The sequence below is a fragment of the Astyanax mexicanus genome, chromosome 16 (genome assembly GCF_023375975.1).
Source record: "Astyanax mexicanus isolate ESR-SI-001 chromosome 16, AstMex3_surface, whole genome shotgun sequence".
NCBI classification, from domain to species: Eukaryota; Metazoa; Chordata; class Actinopteri; order Characiformes; family Acestrorhamphidae; genus Astyanax; species Astyanax mexicanus.
Window position 1 is genome coordinate 8,594,063 of NC_064423.1, and position 27,590 is coordinate 8,621,652.

At 40.1% G+C, this 27,590-nt stretch overlaps 1 protein-coding gene and 1 long non-coding RNA gene across 11 annotated transcripts in view; both read right to left on the bottom strand.

Moving 5' to 3' along the window:
- The window catches only part of LOC103030943 (mucin-5AC), a 29,856-nt gene extending 8,495 nt beyond the window's left edge, over positions 1-21,361 (bottom strand). Inside the window, exons 1-31 of one of the 10 annotated variants that reach the window (XM_049465311.1) lie at positions 21,219-21,361; positions 20,792-20,848; positions 20,434-20,695; positions 20,119-20,233; positions 19,911-20,001; positions 19,662-19,768; positions 19,240-19,453; positions 18,729-18,854; positions 18,267-18,384; positions 17,935-18,073; positions 17,690-17,800; positions 17,525-17,594; positions 17,276-17,413; positions 17,004-17,168; positions 16,773-16,867; positions 16,443-16,569; positions 15,681-15,936; positions 15,528-15,577; positions 15,002-15,102; positions 14,730-14,881; positions 14,508-14,646; positions 14,174-14,284; positions 13,884-14,063; positions 13,204-13,443; positions 12,806-12,962; positions 12,585-12,713; positions 12,134-12,281; positions 11,877-11,920; positions 11,529-11,759; positions 10,081-11,283; positions 76-1,098 (exon numbers count right to left, since the gene is read on the bottom strand). In XM_049465311.1, coding sequence (XP_049321268.1) covers positions 76-1,098; positions 10,081-11,283; positions 11,529-11,759; positions 11,877-11,920; positions 12,134-12,281; positions 12,585-12,713; positions 12,806-12,962; positions 13,204-13,443; positions 13,884-14,063; positions 14,174-14,284; positions 14,508-14,646; positions 14,730-14,881; positions 15,002-15,102; positions 15,528-15,577; positions 15,681-15,936; positions 16,443-16,569; positions 16,773-16,867; positions 17,004-17,168; positions 17,276-17,413; positions 17,525-17,594; positions 17,690-17,800; positions 17,935-18,073; positions 18,267-18,384; positions 18,729-18,854; positions 19,240-19,453; positions 19,662-19,768; positions 19,911-20,001; positions 20,119-20,233; positions 20,434-20,695; positions 20,792-20,848; positions 21,219-21,297 — 6,178 coding nt within the window. In that variant the 5' untranslated portion in view covers positions 21,298-21,361. Of the gene's footprint in view, positions 1-75; positions 11,284-11,528; positions 11,760-11,876; positions 11,921-12,133; positions 12,282-12,584; positions 12,714-12,805; positions 12,963-13,203; positions 13,444-13,883; positions 14,064-14,173; positions 14,285-14,507; positions 14,647-14,729; positions 14,882-15,001; positions 15,103-15,527; positions 15,578-15,680; positions 15,937-16,442; positions 16,570-16,772; positions 16,868-17,003; positions 17,169-17,275; positions 17,414-17,524; positions 17,595-17,689; positions 17,801-17,934; positions 18,074-18,266; positions 18,385-18,728; positions 18,855-19,239; positions 19,454-19,661; positions 19,769-19,910; positions 20,002-20,118; positions 20,234-20,433; positions 20,696-20,791; positions 20,849-21,218 lie in introns of all 10 variants that reach the window. The other 9 variants (XM_049465310.1, XM_049465304.1, XM_049465307.1 and 6 more) reach the window with 9 other exon arrangements.
- Positions 21,362-23,557: 2,196 nt separating this feature from the next.
- On the bottom strand, positions 23,558-27,132 carry LOC111192496 (uncharacterized). The gene is made up of 3 exons (XR_002649919.2): positions 27,033-27,132; positions 24,905-25,060; positions 23,558-24,269 (listed from the first exon to the last, which is right to left on the bottom strand). It is a non-coding gene; the product is annotated as an uncharacterized LOC111192496 (long non-coding RNA).
- Between the last annotated feature and the right edge of the window lie 458 nt (positions 27,133-27,590).

Consider the following 27,590-nt stretch of genomic DNA (forward strand, 5'->3'; position numbering starts at 1 on the left):
TCTGCTAAATATACAGCTCTGCAAAACAGTCAAGAGACCAGTTTAAATAGATATAATAAATTGTGCAAATCTTACCTGGTTGGAAATTTGTGCCATTTGCAAAACAACACACACTGAGGGTGGAGGATAAAATAGTTGAAGTCGAAGGCAGTGATGTCAAAGGCAGTGTAACTGTGAATGATGGGACTGTTTGGGTAATGGGGGAAACGGAGGTCTCTGTTGAAAAAGCACTTGTTGAAACTGTGGTCACTTCTTTAGGAGGTACTGTTGTGGACTCAGCTTCTGTGGATGTTTCTGAAATTGTGGTAGTGAGTATAACTGTTGTTGGTGGTACTTCAGTGGATGTGGTAACAGTAGAGGGCTGAGTGGTGGTCACTACTGGTGTCTGGGTTGGTGTTGATGGTGCAGTTGTGCTCTCTGATGGTGATGTCTCTGGAGATGTGGTGGATTCTGTTGAAGCAGCACTTGTGGCAGTAGTTGTTGGGAGACTTGTCTTAGAAGAAGTTTCAAACTTTGGTGGAACAGTGGATGTGGCTGGAACTTGAGTAGATGTTGTTGTCTCTTCAGCGGTAATCATTTCAGTTGTAGAAGGTCCTGCTGTTGTCTCTGTTGTAGTAAATGGTTTGGATGAGGAGACCACAGGTGTTGTTGTCTCTGTGCTTGGAGATGTTTCTGTTGATGGAGAAACAGATGTTGATGACTCCTCAACAGCAGTAGTGGAGGAGGTTTCAGCTGTACTTGGTGAAACAGTGGTCACTTCTTTAGGAGGTACTGTTGTGGACTCAGCTTCTGTGGATGTTTCTGAAATTGTGGTAGTGAGTATAACTGTTGTTGGTGGTACTTGAGTGGATTTGGTAACAGTAGAGGGCTGAGTGGTGGTCACTACTGGTGTCTGGGTTGGTGTTGATGGTGCAGTTGTGCTCTCTGATGGTGATGTTTCTGGAGATGTGGTGGATTCTGTTGAAGCAGCACTTGTGGCAGTAGTTGTTGGGAGACTTGTCTGAGAAGAAGTTTCAAACTTTGGTGGAACAGTGGATGTGGCTGGAACTTCAGTAGATGTTGTTGTTTCCTCAGCCGTAATCATTTCAGTTGTAGAAGGTCCTGCTGTTGTCTCTGTTGAAGTAAATGGTTTAGATGTGGAGACTACAGGTGTTGTTGTCTCTGTGCTTGGAGAGGTTTCTGTTGATGGAGAAACAGATGTTGATGTCTCCTCAACTACAGTAGTGGAGGAGGTTTCAACTGTACTTGTTGAAACGGTGGTAACTTCTTTGGGAGGTATTGTTGTGGACTCAGCTTCTGTGGATGTTTCTGTGAAAGGCTTGGTTGTCTCTGGGAATGTCATAGTAAAGTATGGGAGAGTTTGGGTAATAGGGGCAATAGATGTCTCGATTGTAGTAGATGCAGTAAAAACAACAGTAGATGTTCCAGTGTATGGTGTAGTTTGAGGAGTTTCACTTGTTTTAATTGTTTCGGTCACTGGCATTGTTTGGGAAGTAGAAGTTTCAGATAAAGAAGTTGTTTCAACCTCTTGCTTTTTGGTTGAGAATATTGGTGCAACAGTAGAAGCGGTTATAACTACTTCCTGTGTTGTCTTTGATGTAGCAACTCCTGTAGATGTTTCTGTTGATGGCTGAACAGATGTGGTTGTCTCCTCAACTACAGTAGTGGAGGAGGTTTCAGCTGTGCTTGTTGAAACTGTGGTCACTTCTTTAGGAGGTACTGTTGTGGACTCAGCTTCTGTGGATGTTTCTGAAATTGTGGTAGTGAGTATAACTGTTGTTGGTGGTACTTCAGTGGATTTGGTAACAGTAGAGGGCTGAGTGGTGGTCACTACTGCTGTCTCGGTTGGTGTTGATGGTGCAGTTGTGCTTTCTGATGGTGATGTTTCTGGAGATGTGGTGGATTCTGTTGAAGCAGCACTTGTGGCAGTAGTTGTTGGGAGACTTGTCTGAGAAGAAGTTTCAAATTTTGGTGGTACAGTGGATGTGGCTGGAACTTGAGTAGATGTTGTTGTTTCCTCAGCTGTAATCATTTCAGTTGTAGAAGGTCCTGCTGTTGTCTCTGTTGTAGTAAATGGTTTGGATGAGGAGACCACAGGTGTTGTTGTCTCTGTGCTTGGAGATGTTTCTGTTGATGGAGAAACAGATGTGGATGTCTCCTCAACAGCAGTAGTGGAGGAGGTTTCAGCTGTACTTGTTGAAACTGTGGTCACTTCTTTAGGAGGTACTGTTGTGGACTCAGCTTCTGTGGATGTTTCTGAAATTGTGGTAGTGAGTATAACTGTTGTTGGTGGTACTTCAGTGGATTTGGTAACAGTGGAGGGCTGAGTGGTGGTCACTACTGGTGTCTGGGTTGGAGTTGATGGTGCAGTTGTGCTCTCTGATGGTGATGTTTCTGGAGAGATAGTGGATTCTGTTGAAGCAGCACTTGTGGCAGTAGTTGTTGGGAGACTTGTCTGAGAAGAAGTTTCAAACTTCGGTGGAACAGTGGATGTGGCTGGAACTTGAGTAGATGTTGTTTCCTCAGCCGTAATCATTTCAGTTGTAGAAGGTCCTGCTGTTGTCTCTGTTGTAGTAAATGGTTTGGATGAGGAGACCACAGGTGTTGTTGTCTCTGTGCTTGGAGATGTTTCTGTTGATGGAGAAACAGATGTGGATGTCTCCTCAACAGCAGTAGTGGAGGAGGTTTCAGCTGTACTTGTTGAAACTGTGGTCACTTCTTTAGGAGGTACTGTTGTGGACTCAGCTTCTGTGGATGTTTCTGAAATTGTGGTAGTGAGTATAACTGTTGTTGGTGGTACTTGAGTGGATTTGGTAACAGTAGATGGCTGAGTGGTGGTCACTACTGGTGGCTGGGTTGGTGTTGATGGTGCAGTTGTGCTTTCTGATGGTGATGTTTCTGGAGATGTGGTGGATTCTGTTGAAGCAGCACTTGTGGCAGTAGTTGTTGGGAGACTTGTCTGAGAAGAAGTTTCAAACTTTGGTGGAACAGTGGATGTGGCTGGAACTTGAGTAGATGTTGTTGTTTCCTCAGCTGTAATCATTTCAGTTGTAGAAGGTCCTGCTGTTGTCTCTGTTGTAGTAAATGGTTTGTATGTGGAGACCACAGGTGTTGTTGTCTCTGTGCTTGGAGATGTTTCTGTTGATGGAGAAACAGATGTGGATGTCTCCTCAACAGCAGTAGTGGAGGAGGTTTCAGCTGTACTTGTTGAAACTGTGGTCACTTCTTTAGGAGGTACTGTTGTGGACTCAGCTTCTGTGGATGTTTCTGAAATCGTGGTAGTGAGTATAACTGTTGTTGGTGGTACTTGAGTGGATTTGGTAACAGTAGAGGGCTGAGTGGTGGTCACTACTGGTGTCTCGGTTGGTGTTGATGGTGCAGTTGTGCTTTCTGATGGTGATGTTTCTGGAGATGTGGTGGATTCTGTTGAAGCAGCACTTGTGGCAGTAGTTGTTGGGAGACTTGTCTGAGAAGAAGTTTCAAATTTTGGTGGTACAGTGGATGTGGCTGGAACTTGAGTAGATGTTGTTGTTTCCTCCGCTGTAATCATTTCAGTTGTAGAAGGTCCTGCTGTTGTCTCTGTTGTAGTAAATGGTTTGGATGAGGAGACCACAGGTGTTGTTGTCTCTGTGCTTGGAGATGTTTCTGTTGATGGAGAAACAGATGTGGATGTCTCCTCAACAGCAGTAGTGGAGGAGGTTTCAGCTGTACTTGTTGAAACTGTGGTCACTTCTTTAGGAGGTACTGTTGTGGACTCAGCTTCTGTGGATGTTTCTGAAATTGTGGTAGTGAGTATAACTGTTGTTGGTGGTACTTCAGTGGATTTGGTAACAGTGGAGGGCTGAGTGGTGGTCACTACTGGTGTCTGGGTTGGAGTTGATGGTGCAGTTGTGCTCTCTGATGGTGATGTTTCTGGAGAGATAGTGGATTCTGTTGAAGCAGCACTTGTGGCAGTAGTTGTTGGGAGACTTGTCTGAGAAGAAGTTTCAAACTTCGGTGGAACAGTAGATGTGGCTGGAACTTGAGTAGATGTTGTTTCCTCAGCCGTAATCATTTCAGTTGTAGAAGGTCCTGCTGTTGTCTCTGTTGTAGTAAATGGTTTGGATGAGGAGACCACAGGTGTTGTTGTCTCTGTGCTTGGAGATGTTTCTATTGATGGAGAAACAGATGTGGATGTCTCCTCAACAGCAGTAGTGGAGGAGGTTTCAGCTGTACTTGTCGAAACTGTGGTCACTTCTTTAGGAGGTACTGTTGTGGACTCAGCTTCTGTGGATGTTTCTGAAATTGTGGTAGTGAGTATAACTGTTGTTGGTGGTACTTGAGTGGATTTGGTAACAGTAGAGGGCTGAGTGGTGGTCACTACTGGTGGCTGGGTTGGTGTTGATGGTGCAGTTGTGCTTTCTGATGGTGATGTTTCTGGAGATGTGGTGGATTCTGTTGAAGCAGCACTTGTGGCAGTAGTTGTTGGGAGACTTGTCTGAGAAGAAGTTTCAAACTTTGGTGGAACAGTGGATGTGGCTGGAACTTGAGTAGATGTTGTTGTTTCCTCAGCTGTAATCATTTCAGTTGTAGAAGGTCCTGCTGTTGTTTCTGTTGTAGTAAATGGTTTGTATGTGGAGACCACAGGTGTTGTTGTCTCTGTGCTTGGAGATGTTTCTGTTGATGGAGAAACAGATGTGGATGTCTCCTCAACAGCAGTAGTGGAGGAGGTTTCAGCTGTACTTGTTGAAACTGTGGTCACTTCTTTAGGAGGTACTGTTGTGGACTCAGCTTCTGTGGATGTTTCTGAAATCGTGGTAGTGAGTATAACTGTTGTTGGTGGTACTTCAGTGGATTTGGTAACAGTAGAGGGCTGAGTGGTGGTCACTACTGGTGTCTGGGTTGGTGTTGATGGTGCAGTTGTGCTCTCTGATGGTGATGTTTCTGGAGATGTGGTGGATTCTGTTGAAGCAGCACTTGTGGCAGTAGTTGTTGGGAGACTTGTCTGAGAAGAAGTTTCAAATTTTGGTGGTACAGTGGATGTGGCTGGAACTTGAGTAGATGTTGTTGTTTCCTCCGCTGTAATCATTTCAGTTGTAGAAGGTCCTGCTGTTGTCTCTGTTGTAGTAAATGGTTTGGATGAGGAGACCACAGGTGTTGTTGTCTCTGTGCTTGGAGATGTTTCTGTTGATGGAGAAACAGATGTGGATGTCTCCTCAACAGCAGTAGTGGAGGAGGTTTCAGCTGTACTTGTTGAAACTGTGGTCACTTCTTTAGGAGGTACTGTTGTGGACTCAGCTTCTGTGGATGTTTCTGAAATTGTGGTAGTGAGTATAACTGTTGTTGGTGGTACTTCAGTGGATTTGGTAACAGTGGAGGGCTGAGTGGTGGTCACTACTGGTGTCTGGGTTGGAGTTGATGGTGCAGTTGTGCTCTCTGATGGTGATGTTTCTGGAGAGATAGTGGATTCTGTTGAAGCAGCACTTGTGGCAGTAGTTGTTGGGAGACTTGTCTGAGAAGAAGTTTCAAACTTCGGTGGAACAGTAGATGTGGCTGGAACTTGAGTAGATGTTGTTTCCTCAGCCGTAATCATTTCAGTTGTAGAAGGTCCTGCTGTTGTCTCTGTTGTAGTAAATGGTTTGGATGAGGAGACCACAGGTGTTGTTGTCTCTGTGCTTGGAGATGTTTCTGTTGATGGAGAAACAGATGTGGATGTCTCCTCAACAGCAGTAGTGGAGGAGGTTTCAGCTGTACTTGTTGAAACTGTGGTCACTTCTTTAGGAGGTACTGTTGTGGACTCAGCTTCTGTGGATGTTTCTGAAATTGTGGTAGTGAGTATAACTGTTGTTGGTGGTACTTGAGTGGATTTGGTAACAGTAGAGGGCTGAGTGGTGGTCACTACTGGTGGCTGGGTTGGTGTTGATGGTGCAGTTGTGCTTTCTGATGGTGATGTTTCTGGAGATGTGGTGGATTCTGTTGAAGCAGCACTTGTGGCAGTAGTTGTTGGGAGACTTGTCTGAGAAGAAGTTTCAAACTTTGGTGGAACAGTGGATGTGGCTGGAACTTGAGTAGATGTTGTTGTTTCCTCAGCTGTAATCATTTCAGTTGTAGAAGGTCCTGCTGTTGTCTCTGTTGTAGTAAATGGTTTGGATGAGGAGACCACAGGTGTTGTTGTCTCTGTGCTTGGAGATGTTTCTGTTGATGGAGAAACAGATGTGGATGTCTCCTCAACAGCAGTAGTGGAGGAGGTTTCAGCTGTACTTGTTGAAACTGTGGTCACTTCTTTAGGAGGTACTGTTGTGGACTCAATTTCTGTGGATGTTTCTGAAATTGTGGTAGTGAGTATAACTGTTGTTGGTGGTACTTGAGTGGATTTGGTAACAGTAGAGGGCTGAGTGGTGGTCACTACTGGTGTCTGGGTTGGTGTTGATGGTGCAGTTGTGCTCTCTAATGGGGCCGTTTCTGGAGATGTGGTGGATTCTGTTGAAGCAGCACTTGTGGCGGTAGTTGTTGGGAGACTTGTCTGAGACGAAGTTTCAAACTTTGGTGGAACAGTGGATGTGGCTGGAACTTGAGTAGATGTTGTTGTCTCTTCAGCGGTAATCATTTCAGTTGTAGAAGGTCCTGCTGTTGTCTCTGTTGTGGTAAATGGTTTGGATGTGGAGACCACAGGTGTTGTTGTCTCTGTGCTTGGAGATGTTTCTGTTGATGGAGAAACAGATGTTGATGTCTCCTCAACTACAGTAGTGGAGGAGGTTTCAACTGTACTTGTTGAAACGGTGGTAACTTCTTTGGGAGGTATTGTTGTGGACTCAGCTTCTGTGGATGTTTCTGTGAAAGGCTTGGTTGTTTCTGGGAATGTCATAGTAAAGTATGGGAGAGTTTGGGTAATAGGGGCAATAGATGTCTCGATTGTAGTAGATGCAGTAAAAACAACAGTAGATGTTCCAGTGTATGGTGTAGTTTGAGGAGTTTCACTTGTTTTAGATGTTTCGGTCACTGGCATTGTTTGGGAAGTAGAAGTTTCAGATAAAGAAGTTGTTTCAACCTCTTGCTTTTTGGTTGAGAATATTGGTGCAACAGTAGAAGCAGTTATAACTACTTCCTGTGTTGTCTTTGATGTAGCAACTCCTGTAGATGTTTCTGTTGATGGCTGAACAGATGTGGTTGTCTCCTCAACTACAGTAGTGGAGGAGGTTTCAGCTGTACTTGTTGAAACTGTGGTCACTTCTTTAGGAGGTACTGTTGTGGACTCAGCTTCTGTGGATGTTTCTGAAATTGTGGTAGTGAGTATAACTGTTGTTGGTGGTACTTGAGTGGATTTGGTAACAGTAGAGGGCTGAGTGGTGGTCACTACTGGTGTCTGGGTTGGAGTTGATGGTGCAGTTGTGCTCTCTGATGGTGATGTTTCTGGAGATGTGGTGGATTCTGTTGAAGCAGCACTTGTGGCAGTAGTTGTTGGGAGACTTGTCTGAGAAGAAGTTTCAAATTTTGGTGGTACAGTGGATGTGGCTGGAACTTGAGTAGATGTTGTTGTTTCCTCAGCTGTAATCATTTCAGTTGTAGAAGGTCCTGCTGTTGTCTCTGTTGTAGTAAATGGTTTGGATGAGGAGACCACAGGTGTTGTTATCTCTGTGCTTGGAGATGTTTCTGTTGATGGAGAAACAGATGTGGATGTCTCCTCAACAGCAGTAGTGGAGGAGGTTTCAGCTGTACTTGTTGAAACTGTGGTCACTTCTTTAGGAGGTACTGTTGTGGACTCAGCTTCTGTGGATGTTTCTGAAATTGTGGTAGTGAGTATAACTGTTGTTGGTGGTACTTGAGTGGATTTGGTAACAGTAGAGGGCTGAGTGGTGGTCACTACTGGTGTCTCGGTTGGTGTTGATGGTGCAGTTGTGCTCTCTGATGGTGATGTTTCTGGAGATGTGGTGGATTCTGTTGAAGCAGCACTTGTGGCAGTAGTTGTTGGGAGACTTGTCTGAGAAGAAGTTTCAAACTTTGGTGGAACAGTGGATGTGGCTGGAACTTGAGTAGATGTTGTTGTTTCCTCAGCTGTAATCATTTCAGTTGTAGAAGGTCCTGCTGTTGTCTCTGTTGTGGTAAATGGTTTGTATGTGGAGACCACAGGTGTTGTTGTCTCTGTGCTTGGAGATGTTTCTGTTGATGGAGAAACAGATGTTGATGTCTCCTCAACAGCAGTAGTGGAAGACGTTTCAGCTGTACTTGTTGAAACTGTGGTCACTTCTTTAGGAGGTACTGTTGTGGACTCAGCTTCTGTGGATGTTTCTGAAATTGTGGTAGTCAGTTTGACTGTTGTTGGTGGTACTTCAGTGGATTTGGTAACAGTAGAGGGCTGAGTGGTGGTCACTACTGGTGTCTGGGTTGGTGTTGATGGTGCAGTTGTGCTCTCTGATGGTGATGTTTCTGGAGATGTGGTGGATTCTGTTGAAGCAGCACTTGTGGCAGTAGTTGTTGGGAGACTTGTCTGAGAAGAAGTTTCAAACTTTGGTGGAACAGTGGATGTGGCTGGAACTTCAGTAGATGTTGTTGTTTCCTCAGCTGTAATCATTTCAGTTGTAGAAGGTCCTGCTGTTGTCTCTGTTGTAGTAAATGGTTTATATGTGGAGACCACAGGTGTTGTCTCTGTGCTTGGAGAGGTTTCTGTTGATGGAGAAACAGATGTGGATGTCTCCTCAACAGCAGTTGTGGAGGAGGTTTCAGCTGTACTTGTTGAAACTGTGGTCACTTCTTTAGGCGGTACTGTTGTGGACTCAGCTTCTGTGGATGTTTCTGAAATTGTGGTAGTGAGTATAACTGTTGTTGGTGGTACTTCAATGGATTTGGTAACAGTAGAGGGCTGAGTGGTGGTCACTACTGGTGTCTGGGTTGGTGTTGATGGTGCAGTTGTGCTCTCTGATGGTGATGTTTCTGGAGAGGTGGTGGATTCTGTTGAAGCAACACTTGTGGCAGTAGTTGTTGGGAGACTTGTCTGAGAAGAAGTTTCAAATTTTGGTGGTACAGTGGATGTGGCTGGAACTTGAGTAGATGTTGTTGTTTCCTCAGCTGTAATCATTTCAGTTGTAGAAGGTCCTGCTGTTGTCTCTGTTGTAGTAAATGGTTTGGATGAGGAGACCACAGGTGTTGTTGTCTCTGTGCTTGGAGATGTTTCTGTTGATGGAGAAACAGATGTTGATGTCTCCTCAACAGCAGTAGTGGAGGAGGTTTCAGCTGTACTTGTTGAAACTGTGGTCACTTCTTTAGGAGGTACTGTTGTGGACTCAGCTTCTGTGGATGTTTCTGAAATTGTGGTAGTGAGTAAAACTGTTGTTGGTGGTACTTCAGTGGATGTGGTAACAGTAGAGGGCTGAGTGGTGGTCACTACTGGTGTCTGGGTTGGTGTTGATGGTGCAGTTGTGCTCTCTGATGGTGATGTTTCTGGAGATGTGGTGGATTCTGTTGAAGCAGCACTTGTGGCTGTAGTTGTTGGGAGACTTGTCTGAGAAGAAGTTTCAAACTTTGGTGGAACAGTGGATGTGGCTGGAACTTGAGTAGATGTTGTTGTTTCCTCAGCCGTAATCATTTCAGTTGTAGAAGGTCCTGCTGTTGTCTCTGTTGTAGTAAATGGTTTGGATGAGGAGACCACAGGTGTTGTTGTCTCTGTGCTTGGAGATGTTTCTGTTGATGGAGAAACAGATGTTGATGTCTCCTCAACAGCAGTAGTGGAATAGGTTTCAGCTGTACTTGTTGAAACTGTGGTCACTTCTTTAGGAGGTACTGTTGTGGACTCAGCTTCTGTGGATGTTTCTGAAATTGTGGTAGTCAGTTTAACTGTAGTTGGTGGTACTTCGGTGGATTTGGTAACAGTAGAGGGCTGAGTGGTGGTCACTACTGGTGTCTCGGTTGGTGTTGATGGTGCAGTTGTGCTCTCTGATGGTGATGTTTCTGGAGATGTGGTGGATTCTGTTGAAGCAGCACTTGTGGCAGTAGTTGTTGGGAGACTTGTCTGAGAAGAAGTTTCAAATTTTGGTGGTACAGTGGATGTGGCTGGAACTTCAGTAGATGTTGTTGTTTCCTCAGCTGTAATCATTTCAGTTGTAGAAGGTCCTGCTGTTGTCTCTGTTGTGGTAAATGGTTTGTATGTGGAGACCACAGGTGTTGTTGTCTCTGTGCTTGGAGATGTTTCTGTTGATGGAGAAACAGATGTTGATGTCTCCTCAACAGCAGTAGTGGAGGAGGTTTCAGCTGTACTTGTTGAAACTGTGGTCACTTCTTTAGGCGGTACTGTTGTGGACTCAGCTTCTGTGGATGTTTCTGTTAAAGGCGTGGTTGTCTCTGGGAATGTCATAGTAAAGTATGGGAGAGTTTGGGTAATAGGGGCAATAGATGTCTCGATTGTAGTAGATGCAGTTAAAACAACAGTAGATGTTCCAGTGTATGGTGTAGTTTGAGGAGTTTCACTTGTTTTAGATGTTTCGGTCACTGGTATTGTCTGGGAAGTAGAAGTTTCAGATACAGGAGTTGTTTCAACCTCTTGCTTTTTAGTTGAGAATATTGGTGCAACAGTAGAAGCGGTTATAACTACTTCCTGTGTTGTCTTTGATGTAGCAACTCCTGTAGATGTTTCTGTTGATGGCTGAACAGATGTGGTTGTCTCCTCAACAGCAGTAGTGGAATAGGTTTCAGCTGTACTTGAAACTGTGGTCACTTCTTTAGGAGGTACTGTTGTGGACTCAGCTTCTGTGGATGTTTCTGAAATTGTGGTAGTGAGTATAACTGTTGTTGGTGGTACTTGAGTGGATTTGGTAACAGTAGAGGGCTGAGTGGTGGTCACTACTGGTGTCTGGGTTGGTGTTGATGGTGCAGTTGTGCTCTCTGATGGTGATGTTTCTGGAGATGTGGTGGATTCTGTTGAAGCAGCACTTGTGGCGGTAGTTGTTGGGAGACTTGTCTGAGAAGAAGTTTCTAACTTCGGTGGAACAGTGGATGTGGCTGGAACTTGAGTAGATGTTGTTTCCTCAGCCGTAATCATTTCAGTTGTAGAAGGTCCTGCTGTTGTCTCTGTTGTAGTAAATGGTTTGGATGAGGAGACCACAGGTGTTGTTGTCTCTGTGCTTGGAGATGTTTCTGTTGAAGGAGAAACAGATGTTGATGTCTCCTCAACAGCAGTAGTGGAGGAGGTTTCAGCTGTACTTGTTGAAACTGTGGTCACTTCGTTAGGAGGTACCGTTGGGGTTGTTTCCTTTGATGTCTCTGTTGAAATCACTGTGCTTGTCAGTGTTGATTTTTCTGAAGTTTGTGTCGTTTCTGTGGCAAAATGTGTAGATGTTCAGAGAGCAGATAATATGTGCACATGGTTTTATTCTTTTATAGGCTTATAAGATTTAAAGCATTTTTTATGCATCCGTCAAAAATAATTCGTTTCATTAAGCATTGGGTTACTGCTTATTTTATATGGTAAAAAATATTTTGGCGGTTTTTCATCAGTTCCATTCTTAGAGAAATCTTTGTGCAATAGAAGTAATAAACTTTTTGTCATTTAACAAACTTACCTGGTGTGGTGAAGACAAATACAGTGGTTGGTATTAGTGTTGTCGTTGGTTCCTGGGTTGTGGTTGTTGTTGGAATTGTGGGAGCAACAGTGGTCTCACATGGTGTTAATGTCTTATTAATGTATCCATTTTCAGAACATATAGCTTTAATGCAGCCTCCAAGTCCATCAGTTGTTTGGTAAATGATGTCTCCATAGTTGTACATGGTATTATTATGTGTGCATTTGCAAGCTGCAAGTACAAAATGCAGACTTTCACAACCAGACTAAAACATGATAACCAGTTTAAACAGAGATTCACATCTTAGAAACCTTTAGAAAGTCAGCGACAATGTTTAAAATTGCTTACATTGAACATCAAAGGTGCAGGTGACTCCATATGCTGTGCATTTACTGTAGGAAAACAATGCAAAAGAATTAAGGTGTAAAGTACCATAGTCAGACTCAACAGTCAAATATGTTTATTATTGAGATTATGATAGGTGAGATGTGTGAGAAGAGGTGTGGGAAATACAATAAATAATACATGAAACTCAGTAAGACAGTCTTACAAGTTTAACACCATTTTTCTAGGGCTATGTATATAAAAGATTTTATCAGACATACCATGTCTCGCAGTTGTTTGTAGCAGGGACCGTCTGCCCATTTGCATAATGTTCCATACCAACATAGCATCCACACTCTTCCAGTGCCACACACTTCATTGTGTCCTCATCAAAGAAAGGGAGCCCAGCTGGACATTCAGGATAGCAACCTACAAAGACAAAGTGAGTGAGAAGAAGCTTGGGTTGAGAAAGCATGGTGGGCATGGGCTGTGAATGGGTTAGAACATGTGTTAAACCACACTCCCAATGAAAATGGTGGATATGATGTATATACTGGATCAGTATATGAAGGGAATCCTGTATGCTAGACAATACAATCGTAAGGCACAAACCCATAATGTAAAAGCTGTTTTTAACGTTTTCTGTGTTTCCAATGTTTTCCTTTTAGCCTTGATACAAATATTGTAAGTGAAACTGGAATAGCACTGTTTATCCTAGAAACAAAGGCCTACCTTCCATTGCTGGTAACTGGAGAGAGCAGGTTCCTGCAGGGTTCCTGCAGGTCTTCATACAGGGGGCACCACAGGGTTTATAGTGCCACTCGCACTCACCAGGAGGGTTGTAGTAATCACAGAAGAGTGCTGAAAAAAAAACAAGATTTTAATATCAAGTGTTTTATCACTCATTTGTTTGCTGGCTTTGACTTAAATAAAAATAAGTACTAGTGACTTACGGCAGACTTTTGGTGTTCTCCATGCAACACACACTCCAACTGCATTACAGGCTTCTGCGTAAGCGGCTACAGCAGTGCAGAAACACTCGCAGTCTCCACCAGTGTCACAAGCACATGCGTCCCTCACACAGGCAGAATAGAAAGAAGCTGGATCCACCTTAAAAAAATACATATTCTCAATTTAAAAACATTTAATTAATAGATGTGTCCATACTTCAGAATTCTATGACATTCTGTCTAATATCCAGTCTTAAATGTTGGTGTGCTTATATGAAAATGGCTCAATGGCTCAATATTTTTTGTTGTACTGTTTTTTTTTTTACAATTTGATATCTGTAATATAAACTATAATTAAAACAGTTACAAGTAACATTTGGCAAATTAGTGTTTGATGGTACCTTTGAATGGCAGGCTGAGAAGACATCACTGTTGATTATGCTGCACTGTCTCTGTGCCCATGCCTCCCTGTAAGGATTATGAGCACAGGGCTCTTGGACAACCATTGCCTCTGGGCAGGTAGGGGAGAACTTCCAGCTGTTACCAAAGTCGAGGGCATTGACAACAAGTTCTTGGCTCCTAGTGGTGAAGTCATTGTTTGCATTGCCATCAAAGTTTCCACACAAACCACACACACGACCCTGTAAGCAAGAAGCGAAATATTACAGACCTAGAACAGATCTAGACCATATTTTTTACACAATAAACTGCAGCGGATTATAAGGTGCACTTTCAATGAACATTTATTTTCTGGTCTATTTTCATACACACATACTAATGCTGCTTCAGCAGTGCTAGCCAGAGTTATTAGCAGGATACAGGCCGATAATGCTCACCTCTAAACGGCAAAACAGCTAGTACTTAGCGTGGTTAGTGGCTAATGCTAATACTGCTCCAGTCTCGGTGCTGGAGAACTAAAATGGAACTCCTGTATAATTCATACATAAGGTGCACTGGATTATAAGGCGCACTGGCAATTGTTGGGAACATTTTAAGTGCGTCTTATAGTGCGATAAATACGGTATTTACTATTACAGTAGAGGCTATTACACTGGTACATATTATACCAGAAAACACTCACATTGAAGTCAGGAGTGAGCTTGATGTACATGCTTGTTTTCCTGTCCCATATAAGGACCACGCCGTTGTTGGTCTCAATCACCAAGTAGTTGCCCATAGTGCGGATCTGGTAAGGGATTTCCTGACCTGCGTCTCTCTGGACGACCTGGTAGCTTCCGTCAGACAGCACAAGCTCGTTGCTCTAGAAAAGAATGACATTTTTCAATAAGTGCGCAGGTTTTAATTATTTTTATGGCACTAACGAAATCTTGTCGATGCATTTGTGAGGACGCAGGTGCAGTGTAAGCTCACCCCGATGAAGAGTTTGATAGCCTTGGAGCAGGTTGTGCCGGTGGTTCCACAGGGAATGTTTTCAGTAATGACTCTAAATGTGCCATTGGTGTTACTGCTGCTGCAGAAGTCCTGTTAATAACAAAAGAGCTTGAAGTTGTTGTTGTGTATACATACAGTACATGCATACATACTTTACATTCAAGAAAAAAAAAAATTATCCCAGTTTGACGGGCTTTTACTGTAACTTATCAAATAAATGACAAAGCAAAACAAAAAGAGAGCACAATCCAATCATTTCTAATAGTTCAAGATTCACCAAAAATAATGATGGATGCTGGCATAAAACCATTACCTGAGCAAGTGTGTATTCACAGTTCCCATTAAAAACGTATCTTTTGTCATCAAAAGTGATGTAATGACCATCTCCATATATGCTGCAGGTTGCACTGCACTGGTTTGTGGTGCACTGCCATCTTCTGTCCTTACAGGTGCTGCAGTAACGCACAGATTGGGTCATCAGATGACACATGGTAAAAACTTGTAGAAATAGTTAAGAAACAGAAGTGAAACAAACCAGGTGTTGCAGTCTTCTTTAACAGTTTCTCCAGGTTTGTAGGACGCTCCGTTATGGACACATGGGCAGAGGTCTTCGGTAATGCAGCCGCCGTTGTCATCGGACACCAGGCCAGAGGGACACACACAGCCGGACACACAGCCTGTGCTGACCTGTAGAGGTTCAGGGTAAAATTCATGTTCTTAGAGCTGAACAGTAAATAATAATGTTTAATAGCCAACACGGTGCTTTATATCCACACAGCCTCGGGTATATTTTATATGATAACTCACGCAGGCCATGTCCAGCGTTTTGCAGCTTTTGGCACATTCTGAGCCGGTGCTTCCAGGAACAGCAGCAGAGCAGTTGAGGTACGTCATTGGGGAAGTGCATTCTATATAAAAATAATGACACTTAAGTCAGTGTGCCTTTCACTGCATTCATCTACAATGGCATCTTTAAAATAGACTAGGACCTAATAAGGACAAGCAATACAATATTTTTGTCCAATATTGAGAGTATTATTAAACATATAACAATTGTAACTTTATAAAATTAGCGTTGTCAATTTTTTTAAATTTTTGTCATCTTAGCAGCTCTCTTCATTTTAAATGATTCCACAAAATCAGTGACAAACTGACATAGTAATTTAAAATGTACTAATCTATAAGGCTATGGTTAGCCCTTAATAGTGAGTTACAGTTCAACAGTTGTATAAATGTGTAGGTGTATACATTTAAAGGATAAGCTTTTTAAAGTCTTGCTTGTAGAATAATTTCTTTTAAAAGTACATATAAAAAAACATCTTTACTAACATACCTTGCACCTTCCCTGAACCAATGCAGTTCAGCTGGCCTTGCTTGCATGTGCTGGAATATGAGGAGAGAACAAAATCATAAAATTATTCTCTGGTCATTTTGCTTAAGGACACTAAACAGCTATTCGTCTGTTTTGCTGAAGATCAGCCCCTACCATGTGGTGCCTTCTCTGCTAACGGTCTCGCCAGGCTGGATCACAGTGTTTGAGTCGTAGCACGGGCAGCCGCTTGGGTCCACGCATTCTTCTTTCTCGTTCAGGTACGTCCCTTCAGCACAGCCACAACCATCAACGGCCACGAACTGAGAGCTGCAGCTGAAGTCTGTCTGGCTGAGGGACCGGCAGGAACGCCCACAGCTGGTCATGTTGTAGGAATAGACCATGGTGTTGGGGCAGGATAGAGTGTAGCTTTCTGTCGGTGGGCGTACAACAGCAGTGAGACAGTGTGATGATCCCCAAAAGGATATTTTATACTATATACTTCATATACTTTGTTTATATTATAATCAAATCAGTATGCCATTAATCAGAGTAAAAAATATTATGCATCTCCAAGGAATATTTGCCTAATCTCAAATAAATCAATTTAACAAATATTACCCAGTTATTTTAAGTACATTCATATCCATTGGCTACAATAATAAGCACAATTGAATTGCAATGGTTTCAGTTATTTACCCAAAGTGTTTACTCTTGAGATCCTGTTCTGTTAGGAACATATTTGCTTTGGAACATTCAAGCCTCTCTTATATACATAACCTGGTACTATATTTGACTTAGTCAGAGCATTTATTAACTTTATGACCTGTCCTTAAATCAATATCACGCCTGTCAATCAGACGTGCAAAGCTAACATTTTATATACTAACGTGACAATTTTACGTTTTCATGTTTTATATATCTGACAGAATAACTTACTGCAGGCCACGTCCCTCCAGCCTTTAATGTATATCCCCTTAGCAGCACACGCGTGAACATACGATGACAAGGCGGCACACATGCAGTCTTCGGTTTTCTCACAATTACAGGTGTCATAAATACAGTTCTATAGGGAACATTAATAAATCATAATTAAAATTGGAAAAATCTATTCTTAGTATTAAACTGCAGTAATAAAACCTTCATTGTGGTCCTTTTTTAGCAGAAGGTAATTTGATGCAATTTTAATATACTGGTCGATTTATTATAACATGCTATTATAATGACAACAAATATGAAATCAAATAAGAAGTGTGCAATTTAGCTTACTGCTTTGTAGGTGGCAGGGTTAATTTCAGAATGGCAACTGGAGAAGACCCCAGAAGCATCAGACAGCAGGGAACACCAATACTGTGCATATTTCTCTGTGAAAAAAAAGAACAAATGGTGCTTACTCACGTCATGCTTTCCACAAAACAACTTTAATCAATTTTACTGAAGTGATCAGTTGTTTGTATGACATAAGAATATTAAAGAATATAAAGTGTAAATTCAGTGTACCATTTTCAGTGCTTAGACTGCAGGGGTTCTCAAAGGTCCTCTGAACATCCAGGCAGCTTGCTCTGGTTTTCCAGGTGTTGGCAAAGTCAACAGCTGTTCCTTCTGTAAGTCCACCCATGGTGGTGAAGTCATCTGCCTGAATGTTGTTGAAATTACCGCAAAGTCCTATAAAAAAAAAAAAAAAACTTAATGTAGGTTATAGTATGAATGTGTAGCCAAATAGGCTTTACTGTAGTGGAAACTGTATCTAAGTGTTGGGAAAATGTACACACCACACATCTGTCCTTGAAATTTTGGGTCAGCTGTGATGTAAACCTGCATGATTGGCGTTAACTGGATCTCCAGACGAAGGCCGATCGTTGTCTGGATGACGATGTAGAACGAGGACGGCTTGAAGATGCTTATATCGGCTGAGCGCACAAACGTAGTGTCAGTCTCACCATTCAATTTCCATTAAATTTTTATTTTATTTTATTTTATATATTTTTGGTCATTAATTGTGACTAGTTTAATGGGTTTACCTCTAAACAGTGGAAGCTGTGTGAACATTCTGTTGACATCGACTTTTCCACTTGAGTCCACTGTGATTACCTATAGGGTGCACATATAATAATACATTCAGTTTGTGTAAGTCTAAAGCTTTTCTTAAACAGTAGATTTATATTCAATTCACAGCTGAGACTTACATTAGTGCCGTTTGATAATGCCAGGGTGACTGCCTTCAAACATGTTTCACTGTCAGTGATTCCACACTTCACCAGATCTCCCAGAATTGTGAAATCTGTGCCTGTGCATTCCTATATATGCATAAGAACAAACCAGAACAAAACTATTTCACAATGATTTGAACCAATGATCGTTCTTTTGTGAAACAAATTAAATGTGTTTTGTTTTGTCACGTGCTGTAGCATCATGATATAGTAAAATGTACCTTTGACAGGACATAGCTGCAGTCTCCATGAAAGGTGTAGGGCTTTCCGTCAAACGTGATGATGTGGGCTCCACCTTCCACTGAGCACGTCCCGGGGCACTGTTTATCCACGCAGTTCCACTGACCACCAGAGCAGGTACTAAACCACACATACACCAAAAGTTAGCCATTAATGTAATGATTAAACAGTGACAGATAGTTGTGAGCAGTGAGCAATTCAGTTTTTTTTATCCGATTTTAGGCCTCTGAGGGTGTACAAACTGGAAAATGGGCATTCAAATATTCTCTAATTTTTTTAAACAGAGTTAAGCAAAGTGGTTTTAAACACCTACCATTCTCTGCAGCTGCTTGAATAACCTTCCCCAGAGGCATAGGCCTTCCCTCCGTGGATGCAGGAGCAGTTACTCAGGGGTATACATCCCGTGTTGGTAACATCATCAAAGACAGTGTCTTTAAAAATATAAAGATAAATAAAGATAAAGATTTTTATGAAGCGACTGTATAAAAACACGGTATTTTTTTATAGGTGTGACAAATAAATACTTCACTAGTATTTTATTTCATTTCCCCATTTCATTAACCTTCATTACCAAAACCATTATTTAACTTGGCAGGAAATATGATTTTTATTTGCATTTCCTCCTATATTAGTCAATTCATCATGACAACAAGAAAAAACTATGGCTATAAAGCAAAGTTTAGTCATCTATTAATCAAAGGTGTGGTCACTGTTATGTCTATATACATTAGAGATACTTATAATATTTAGGTGAGGCCTCAAAAACAAACATTACCTGAGGGACAGAAGCATCCATCAATGCAGTGTTCTCCACACACCTGTCCTCGCTCAGGGTTAGAGCACGTATCCATACATGGACTTCCGCACTCCATATACACCTTGCTTTCAGGGCATTTCATTGCTGTAACAGATTAAGAAGATACCATTATTATTATTATCATTATTATTGTTTTTATTATTATTATTATTATTATTATTATTATTATTATTATACATATATATGGTAAATATTGTTAGTACACATGCATAAAGAATTTCTAGATTTTCCCCTCGGGGATCAATAAAGTATCTATCTATCTATCTATCTATCTATCTATCTATCTATCTATCTATCTATCTATCTATCTATCTATCTATCTATCTATCTATCTATCTATCTAAATGTAAACAGCACACTAAAAAATTAAACTAAATACTGACGGTCAAAACATATATAAACACAATAAATAGGATACTACTGCTTTTAATGATATCTGATATTATTACGGCATAATTCAGCTACTCACGGCAGAAATGTTCGGTTCTCCAGTTTGCGGGCTGCCCGCCTGCGTGCACACACTGGCGAGAGTATTCCGCTAAGGTGTCGCAGAGGCAGGAGGATCCAGCGGACGAGTTGCACTGGCAGAGATCCTCTACGCAGACCTTGGTGAACGGCTCGACTGACACAAGATCAGTGCAGCTGCTGAACGCTTTGCTTAGAAACAGGTTTTGACAGAAGTTCTGTGGAGAAACAAAAAGAAAATGAGGATTAAATACATTTTTCTTTTGTAACATTTTGCAAAACAGTGACAGAAATAGAGTAAGACACCATACAGTAGTGAACAAATAATTACTGTAAGACATCGGAGATACACTTAAGCTTAAGCTTAAAAATAAGCCCCGACTCTTATCAAAACTCAGTTGAGAAAGATTCTCAAGTTTCTGGTACCTCGTCTCCGCAGTTCTCATTAACTCTCTCAGGTTGTTCCTCACAGGTTTCTGTGGGTCCATCCATCTTCCACAGATTTCCATAGTCAGTGGCAGAGAGCTGTGCACCTAAACGAGAGAAGAGAAAAAGAGAAATGTCATGCTCTGTCTGCTTTCCTCTCCTGGAAGATCTTCCCAAAAATAATGATGCTGTTCTTAATTGGCATCAACAATCTACAGATCAGAAACAGTTTTTGTAATTGCAATTTACCATCCTTGATGAATTCATTGTAAGTTGGGACGCCGTTGAAGTCACCACAAAGTCCACAGGTCTGATTTATAAACTTTGCATTCAATTCAATCTGTAAAGAGAAAATTAGATTTCTAATTCTCCTCAAGAGAAATGTCCAATGTACAATTACTAGATCAAAGAACTGTGACAGTGACCTGTTTCTAAAAAAATAAATAAAAAAAATTACCATGAGCGCATCATCTTCATTCCACATCGCCGTCAGCCCCACTGTAGCTTTGACCATGATGTACGAGCTGATGGTCTCAATAAAAACTCCAGAGCCGAGGTGAGGTGCTTTTACACTTTAAATCAAACAAACAAAACATTTTATTTCACATTTTAGACTTTTTGATATTTGTTTTATGATTGATTACTAGGAAATTCTTAAGTCTACAGGTTATATGGAAATAATACATCTACAAACATTTAATCTTTTTCTATACTCATTATATAGTATTTGAATAATGATTTGTATTCACACAGCTATGAGACTGTCACTTACGTTTCACCATTGACAACTATGGAGCCCTTTGCCAGCTCTACCACAGTGCCATCCAGCTTCATGGTGATTTTGCTGATGGTGGGCTCACCATTCTCCACCTGGCGCCTCAGCTGAATGTTGAAGGCCTCGTAGCTGCCCCTGCACTGTGAGGTCAGGATGTGGTTGCAGGTGGACGGGAGCTGGAAGACGTCGCCATCGTAGGTTTTGAAATGGTAATTACCCCATGTGCTGCAGACCTGCCCATTGTGTTCTGAACTTATTCCTGGAAAATGACACATTTAGCATAAACACATTTATGTCTTATCGCATATTTACATTTCTTTACAGATTTTTTGATGAAAAAATCTCAAATATCCACCTGAAAACATTTGGGTTGTAGCCAGTGGTTGGATGAAGTTGACCGTTGTGGGGAATGCTGGGGATTAGGAGGAACAAATGATACATTTTTATAATTTCACGGAATTATCTTGATGTCATATCACATTTAAACTCTTTTTAATTGTCTATTCAATGCGTTTAATAGAACATATATAATATTTCCAGATTATAATAAGAAAAACAATAAGATAATAAAGATGATAAAAGGGATGATAGAAAAAAAATAAAAAAAATAAAACTGGGATTAAGCAGCTCTGTATGGTTATCATTAAAATGTCAAACACAGCATTAAGCACAGTATCATACTATTGCTATTTACGACACAGTATTGTCAAGAATAGTTTACTGTTCAGTAACAGAAACTGATTAATCATTAATAAGATTTTTAAAGTAAGAATTCTGCTTACCAGTTTGTGCTGCAGTCAGTCCAATAGATACAGTTATCCATAATAACAAATGAGCTGATATTAACCTTGATGTCCCCATGATGGCTATGTGGATGGCAGGTGCCCCACAGGTTCACTGAGGATTTCCTCCTCTCCGTTCAGAGCTTTATACTACCTGCCTTTAGGAGGGACAGCAGAATCCTAAGGTTTGGTGAAGGTGGGGCCGTGGGCTAGTTCAACTTTCTCAAGGTAGCTTGCCTTTGTGGGTTGTAGGTTGTGTAAGATGGTGTGGCCTTTCTACAAAGATACACCTGAAACCAGCGCCACAGCGTCAACCAGTGTCACAGCGTGAGGAAAGTTTCTCAGAAACTCAATCTTACACATCTCAAACCTCTTCAGAAGAAGACACAGTTTAATCATAACTACTGTAACAGAATGTTATATGATACCTCAGAATAAAGAATAATGGAGACCACTTTCATGCTTTACTATTTGAACAACTTACTCAAACATGACTTTTGCGTAGGATCTAGTGTGTGCTGTTCCCTAAGGTTAATGTTAGCACTGTAGCGCCTTGTGTCAACTATCCTTCCCCGGCTCTTCTCCACCTTAGTTACTTTAATTAAACCAATAAATCAATAGTAATATTAACAACAGGTATACATATATTTATGTAAAAGCAGGAATCATATAAGCAGGTTTTTACTGTATGTACTTTCTCATGTCTGATTCCAAAATGGGTTCTATGTAGTACCAAAAAGGTGGAACCTTTGGCCATTTTCTTTAAAAACATTTTTGAAAAGCCTTTATTTTTACTGAGCATTTTACCAAGCAAATGACTTTGCCATTGAATAATCATGGTTATATATTACAAAAAAAAAAAGTTTTGCGGAACTGTGCACTCACACTGTGACTGAGCCTATCCTGTAGGTTTCACCTTATACACCCTGCTGTCTGGGAGAGGCATCTATACTTACAGAATCTAAAATCTTTACTTTCTTGTTGTTCTTAAAATCATGGGACTGGATCCACAGAATATTTGAAGGGGAGAAAAACTGTCAGTGTAGTGGTGTACATATTTTTGTTAAAACTCTTGAATCTAAAGTGCACAATGTACTTCAAAATAAATCAAAATATATTAAAGAGAATAAATGAAATATTAGAGATATTATGCTAATTAGGCTGTACTAACATTCAGCTCTATAAAAGAGACTAAAACTCTATATATGTCTGTTAAACTGTTAAACTTGTGAGAAATATGCAATGTTTAGACCGATTAATTGATATATATATATATATATATATATATATATATATATATATATATATATATATACAGTATGTATCAAGGTTTTCACAGCAGTCATCTGACAGCAAATGATTATTTACAGGATTATTATTACTACTATATGAAGGGAAATCCAGGTAGTGCTACAATTCCAAGAACCATTTCATACATATATTTTCTATTATTTTTAAATGCTGTATTAGGACCATTAGACCATTAAACCATTAGAGCGTTCTTGTCTGTAAATATTATATGTGCTGCAGTGGAGCAGCAGTAATGCTCAGAGCTCAGGGCTTGAGAGAGTGAATACGCTACGCGAGGAACAATACTGGGGTGAGGTACCTTTTTAAACAGTGATATAAATGTCAGTGCCCATCCTAGAGTACGGCTTTAAAAATGACTTTATAATACAATAAGCTCCACCAGTGACTTTGAAGCTTCAAGGAAGGAGTTATTACTTTACATGTGGGCCTAAATTTAATTCAGACCAACAGAGTGAGTCACTCGCCTTTCCAGGATCCATATCCTAATCTACAGAAACAGCTTAAATGGACCTGATGGAGAAACAGATGGAGCTGCATGGGACTTGCATGTGTATTCCTGTATTAACAATACAATAAGCTGTTGTTTTTTTAATTCTTAGTGTTTTAAACTGTAAGTACTAAAATATTAAATATAACTACAGCAAGTAAACAAAGCTCTTTACATTTTTAACAAGACTATCTGATGTGTTTAACTTTGTCAACTTATTATCTGACCTTTAGTAAGATTATTAATAATAATAATTGTAATGTCTGTTAGTTTCATGTTTTTAAATAAATTTTACATTATTTCTCCACTTTAAATATGTTGGAAATGTGTTTTTATATTAATCCTTATATTAGTACTAGACAGAAAGTACTAGAAACCTATACAATACAAATACAAAAATGTTAAATTAATTTAAAACAAACCTGACCAATTTTCTGACCAATTTTACTGATCATCAGTAAATTTTGCATTTCATTTGTAAATCAAGGGAGCAGAGTCTGGAGGAAGAGTGGAGAGACACACAGTCCAAACTGCTCGAGGTCTAGTGTGAAGTTTCTTCAATCAGTGATGGTTTGGAGAGACATGTTATCTGCTTGTGTTGATCCACTGTGTTTTATTATCAAGTCTAAAGTCAGTGCAGTGTTTTCCCAAGAAATTTTACAGCACTGTAGGCTTCCTTCTGCTAAAACTTTTATGGAGATGCGGATTTCATTTTTTAGCAGGACTTAGGACACTGCCCACACTGCCAAAAGTATCAATTGGTCTTATATAATATTGAAATTTTCGGTTTATATTGGCTGTAAGTGATAATCATCAACAATAATGAAAAATGCATAAAATAGATCATTGTGTGTAATACATCTATATAATATAACTACTAAAAAAAGTAACTTTTTAATGATATTCTAATTTATGTGATGCACTAGTATAGCCATAATAAGTCAAAGGTCAAGTCAGCGTTTGTAAAACAAAGTACATATCGGTGATAGAGGAAAGAGAGACTCCAATGATCTTCTTGCTTGCCCTCCCTATCTGCTGTAGGGTCTTGCGATCTGAGATGTAGCAATTTCCAAACCAGACAGTGAAGCAGGTGCTGAAGATGCTCTCTACAGTCCCTCTAATGACCATGGTGAGGATGAGAGATGTGCTTTCCTCAGTTTCTGCAGGAAGTAGAGGTGCTGCTGGGCATTCTTGGTTACAGTGCTGCTGTGGAAATTGTGAAGAGCCGTTGATGTCCTGCGATAGATGGTCACCTGGTGCGATAGATGGTCACATTTTTGCTAGTAATGACCATTACAGTTGTGTCATCAGTGAACTTGATGATGTAATTTGAGCTGTCCTTTTTAGTACAGTCATGAGTGTATAATTGAGTGTCTAATTACTACAGCTATAAAAATTTTACATTTACATTAAACTGCAAAGGTCTGACCAATAAGAAGAGAAAATGATGTCACATTTTTGAGTGTTTTGGTGGGCCTGGATTTTTCCATGTGTGAAAACAAACCAAACAAATGGTAAACGCTCCAATTTTATAAACTCGTTAACTGCTTTGGACCAGAGCAAATGAACAATAGGTGTGAAAACGCCCTAAGAGGTGTGTTGACTGAAGACCCAGTATAATTTTTTAATGACCTTGCGAGATCCGCAATGTCCGCAAAGCGTGTTGACTAAGGAACAGTGTTAAGACTTTATGATCCTGCAAAACCCATGAAAATATCATTTGATGCATCAAAGAAAAGTCTAGCCACAAAAAAAACTGGCTGGCAGGCTGTAGCTTATGCTTTTGTGCATCACATTTGCTTGTGACTTATCAGCTCATACCTGAATGGAAACTAAATGCATTAGTGGGAAAAGCACTTAGTAAAAGAACTGAATGTGTTATACAGACCTAGATACTGTGCATGTACGCTGAAGACTTGTCCAGAGCTGTAGATCCAAAATATCCATCCAAACCGCAAAACATTTGGGTACAAGCCTAGGATCGCATGGTGACTTCATCATGACCTGTTGTAAAGATGCAGCTGAATCGCCAAGAGATTAAACCCTGAAACAACATAACAGGTTGCATTTACTGGATAGAACGTATTTTAGATCAATGAAACTGTAGAACTTAACTGTAGATGACATTGTGTACAAGATAAGTAAGATCATGGCTAAGAATTGGTTAAGAAAACAGTTCCTTGATAGAAGTCATTATGAACATTTCTTGCACATTGATGTTCCAGCCCAAAATGTTCAGATGTAACATCCTGCCACACTTGCCTGCCGTGCAATCAGCCAGGTAATCCAAATTTTGTTTCTCATTACTCAAATCAGAAAATGCTAAACAGTTTACCTGAACAACAAAATATTGTGACTGTAACTCTATGTACCCAGATGGACAGTATGTGGTCTGAACTCCAACACTTACAAAGTATACAGATTATACAAAGTAAGGAGACACATTTTTTAATACCAAATTAATAATTTTGCCAAGTTTGGACTAAAAATTCTCTCTTTTTACAGGGTCAGGTGAAGTATTTTCCTTTTTTGCCAATGTATACACAGCGTTTGCCCAGTTTCAGAAGTTGGTCAGATTTATTTCTGCTTAACCCAGGCGTAGTGCTGGGCGGTATGGCCAAAAAGTGCATATCACTGTATTCTAACGGTTAGAATCACGTTTCACGTTATATCAGGGTATTTTTATTTTTTGCATGACAGCTTTAATATAGGTTTGTAAGTTTCTGTACTGTTAGGAGTATATATAATATTAAACACTAAGGTTTAAATGAAGGCTTTGATTACTATTCGGTTTAATTTGTCCCAAAAAAATTTCACAATATATGAAGAAATCTGACTTAATTATCAGAAAATAGATAGATAAGACACTTTACCAAAACAATTAGTAAACCACAGTAATTTAAAATAAACTGGTTGATCACTATCACTGTGTACTGTCTTGTTGTCTCATTGGAAAGATTAGAATACAGAGGAGCAGCCATATGTATTAAAAGTGGCTGTTTAATTAAGTCAGACGTTATGTCTGTAGTAAAATGCACAAATAAATACAACAGTAATGAAAAAAAAAATAGGACGAAAAATTTAAGTTTGGGGCGGCTGACAAGATTTAGGACAGTTGGGAAAAAAGTTAGTCTGGAGTCCTTTGTAACATTTTTATTTATTTTTTTACTTCTACTTTTTATTTTTTGCATGACTGGGCTTTAATATAGTATTATTATTTTATTTTTATTTTATAATTCTTTTATTTAATCATGGGTGTGTTTTGGGCGTAGTGGGAAATAAACCAATTAGCGTTTTACTTGCCATTCACTTTCAAAGCCAGTTGCACTCTGACTTAAGCACATTGGTCTCTTAACAGCGCCACTGGTATCTGAACTTTGGAAACAGCAATGTTATTTTATTCTATTTTATTTTATTCTTCTTCTATCTAATTCTTACTAAGCATGTGCCTCACACATGGTGCACCTGCGTAGCTAAGAAGAAAGGTATGTATGGGTGACAGTTGTTAGGGTTAAGCACCTGTGTTCGTCGCAGCTAAAATAGAAACATGCCAGAAATTTAACCAAACAAACCTAATTTCCAGATTTCCACGCCTATAAGTGTAGATATATTCCTAAAAGGTGTGAAAATAGACTGTTGACAGGGTGTGAACATTGTGACAGTGTGTACAACGGTGCCCTAAATCTTATAACTAACACTTACTACTTCCCACTTTCTTTCTCTTGTGCCCCTTAAAATATAATAAAATAATATTAATAATAATAAAAATAAAATAAAAATATAAATATATATTTATATATAACTTAACCAGGCAGAACTGTAGACATAGCAAAAACCCACCTGCCACATCATAATCTTTGAAAATGTAATCCTACAGAGTGTTTTATAAAATGTAGACAATTTTGCTGCAACACAAATTGTATGTTGTGTTAAGTTTGATCTACACAGAGCAGTATGTAATAATAGCAGTGTTTTAAAAGTGTATTTCTGGTTAATGTTGAGATTGGTCTACCTACCAAATTTCGCATGTTCTTTTGAATCTGCGGAGGAAGTCAGTTGGACACCTGAAATACATTTTAGTCAATATATTCAACAAAGGTCTTTGGAGATTGTCACCCGCCCACGCAAGAATGAACAAGCATCTCCGTGATCAGTAGCATTCTAATCTTTTACAGGCACACAGGATTATTTTATACAACCCTATCCCACAGCAACTAAACAGCAACTTTTGCTGTAAATTTTGTAATGACATTAATAGAGTCGAATTCGAGGATTGTTTTGAATATATGTGTTTTGCGAATTAAATTCGGAGAATTGTCTGTGCGCCAAGTTTGTGGTTGTGTTGCTGCAAGGGTAGGGTGCTGTTGTCATGCTTACACAGGATGTCCTTTTGAACTGTCTAACACCCTTACACAAAGCAAGGTGCATTTTAATGCTGATTTTAAAAGCTGTTTTAACTAATGCAATGCTTGATTAATTAATAAATGTCAAAAATTATGTTGCATATGTGCCTAATACTGTAAATGTTAACATGCTGTTTAAAGCTTAATGGTTAATGAATACTGTGTGTTTGA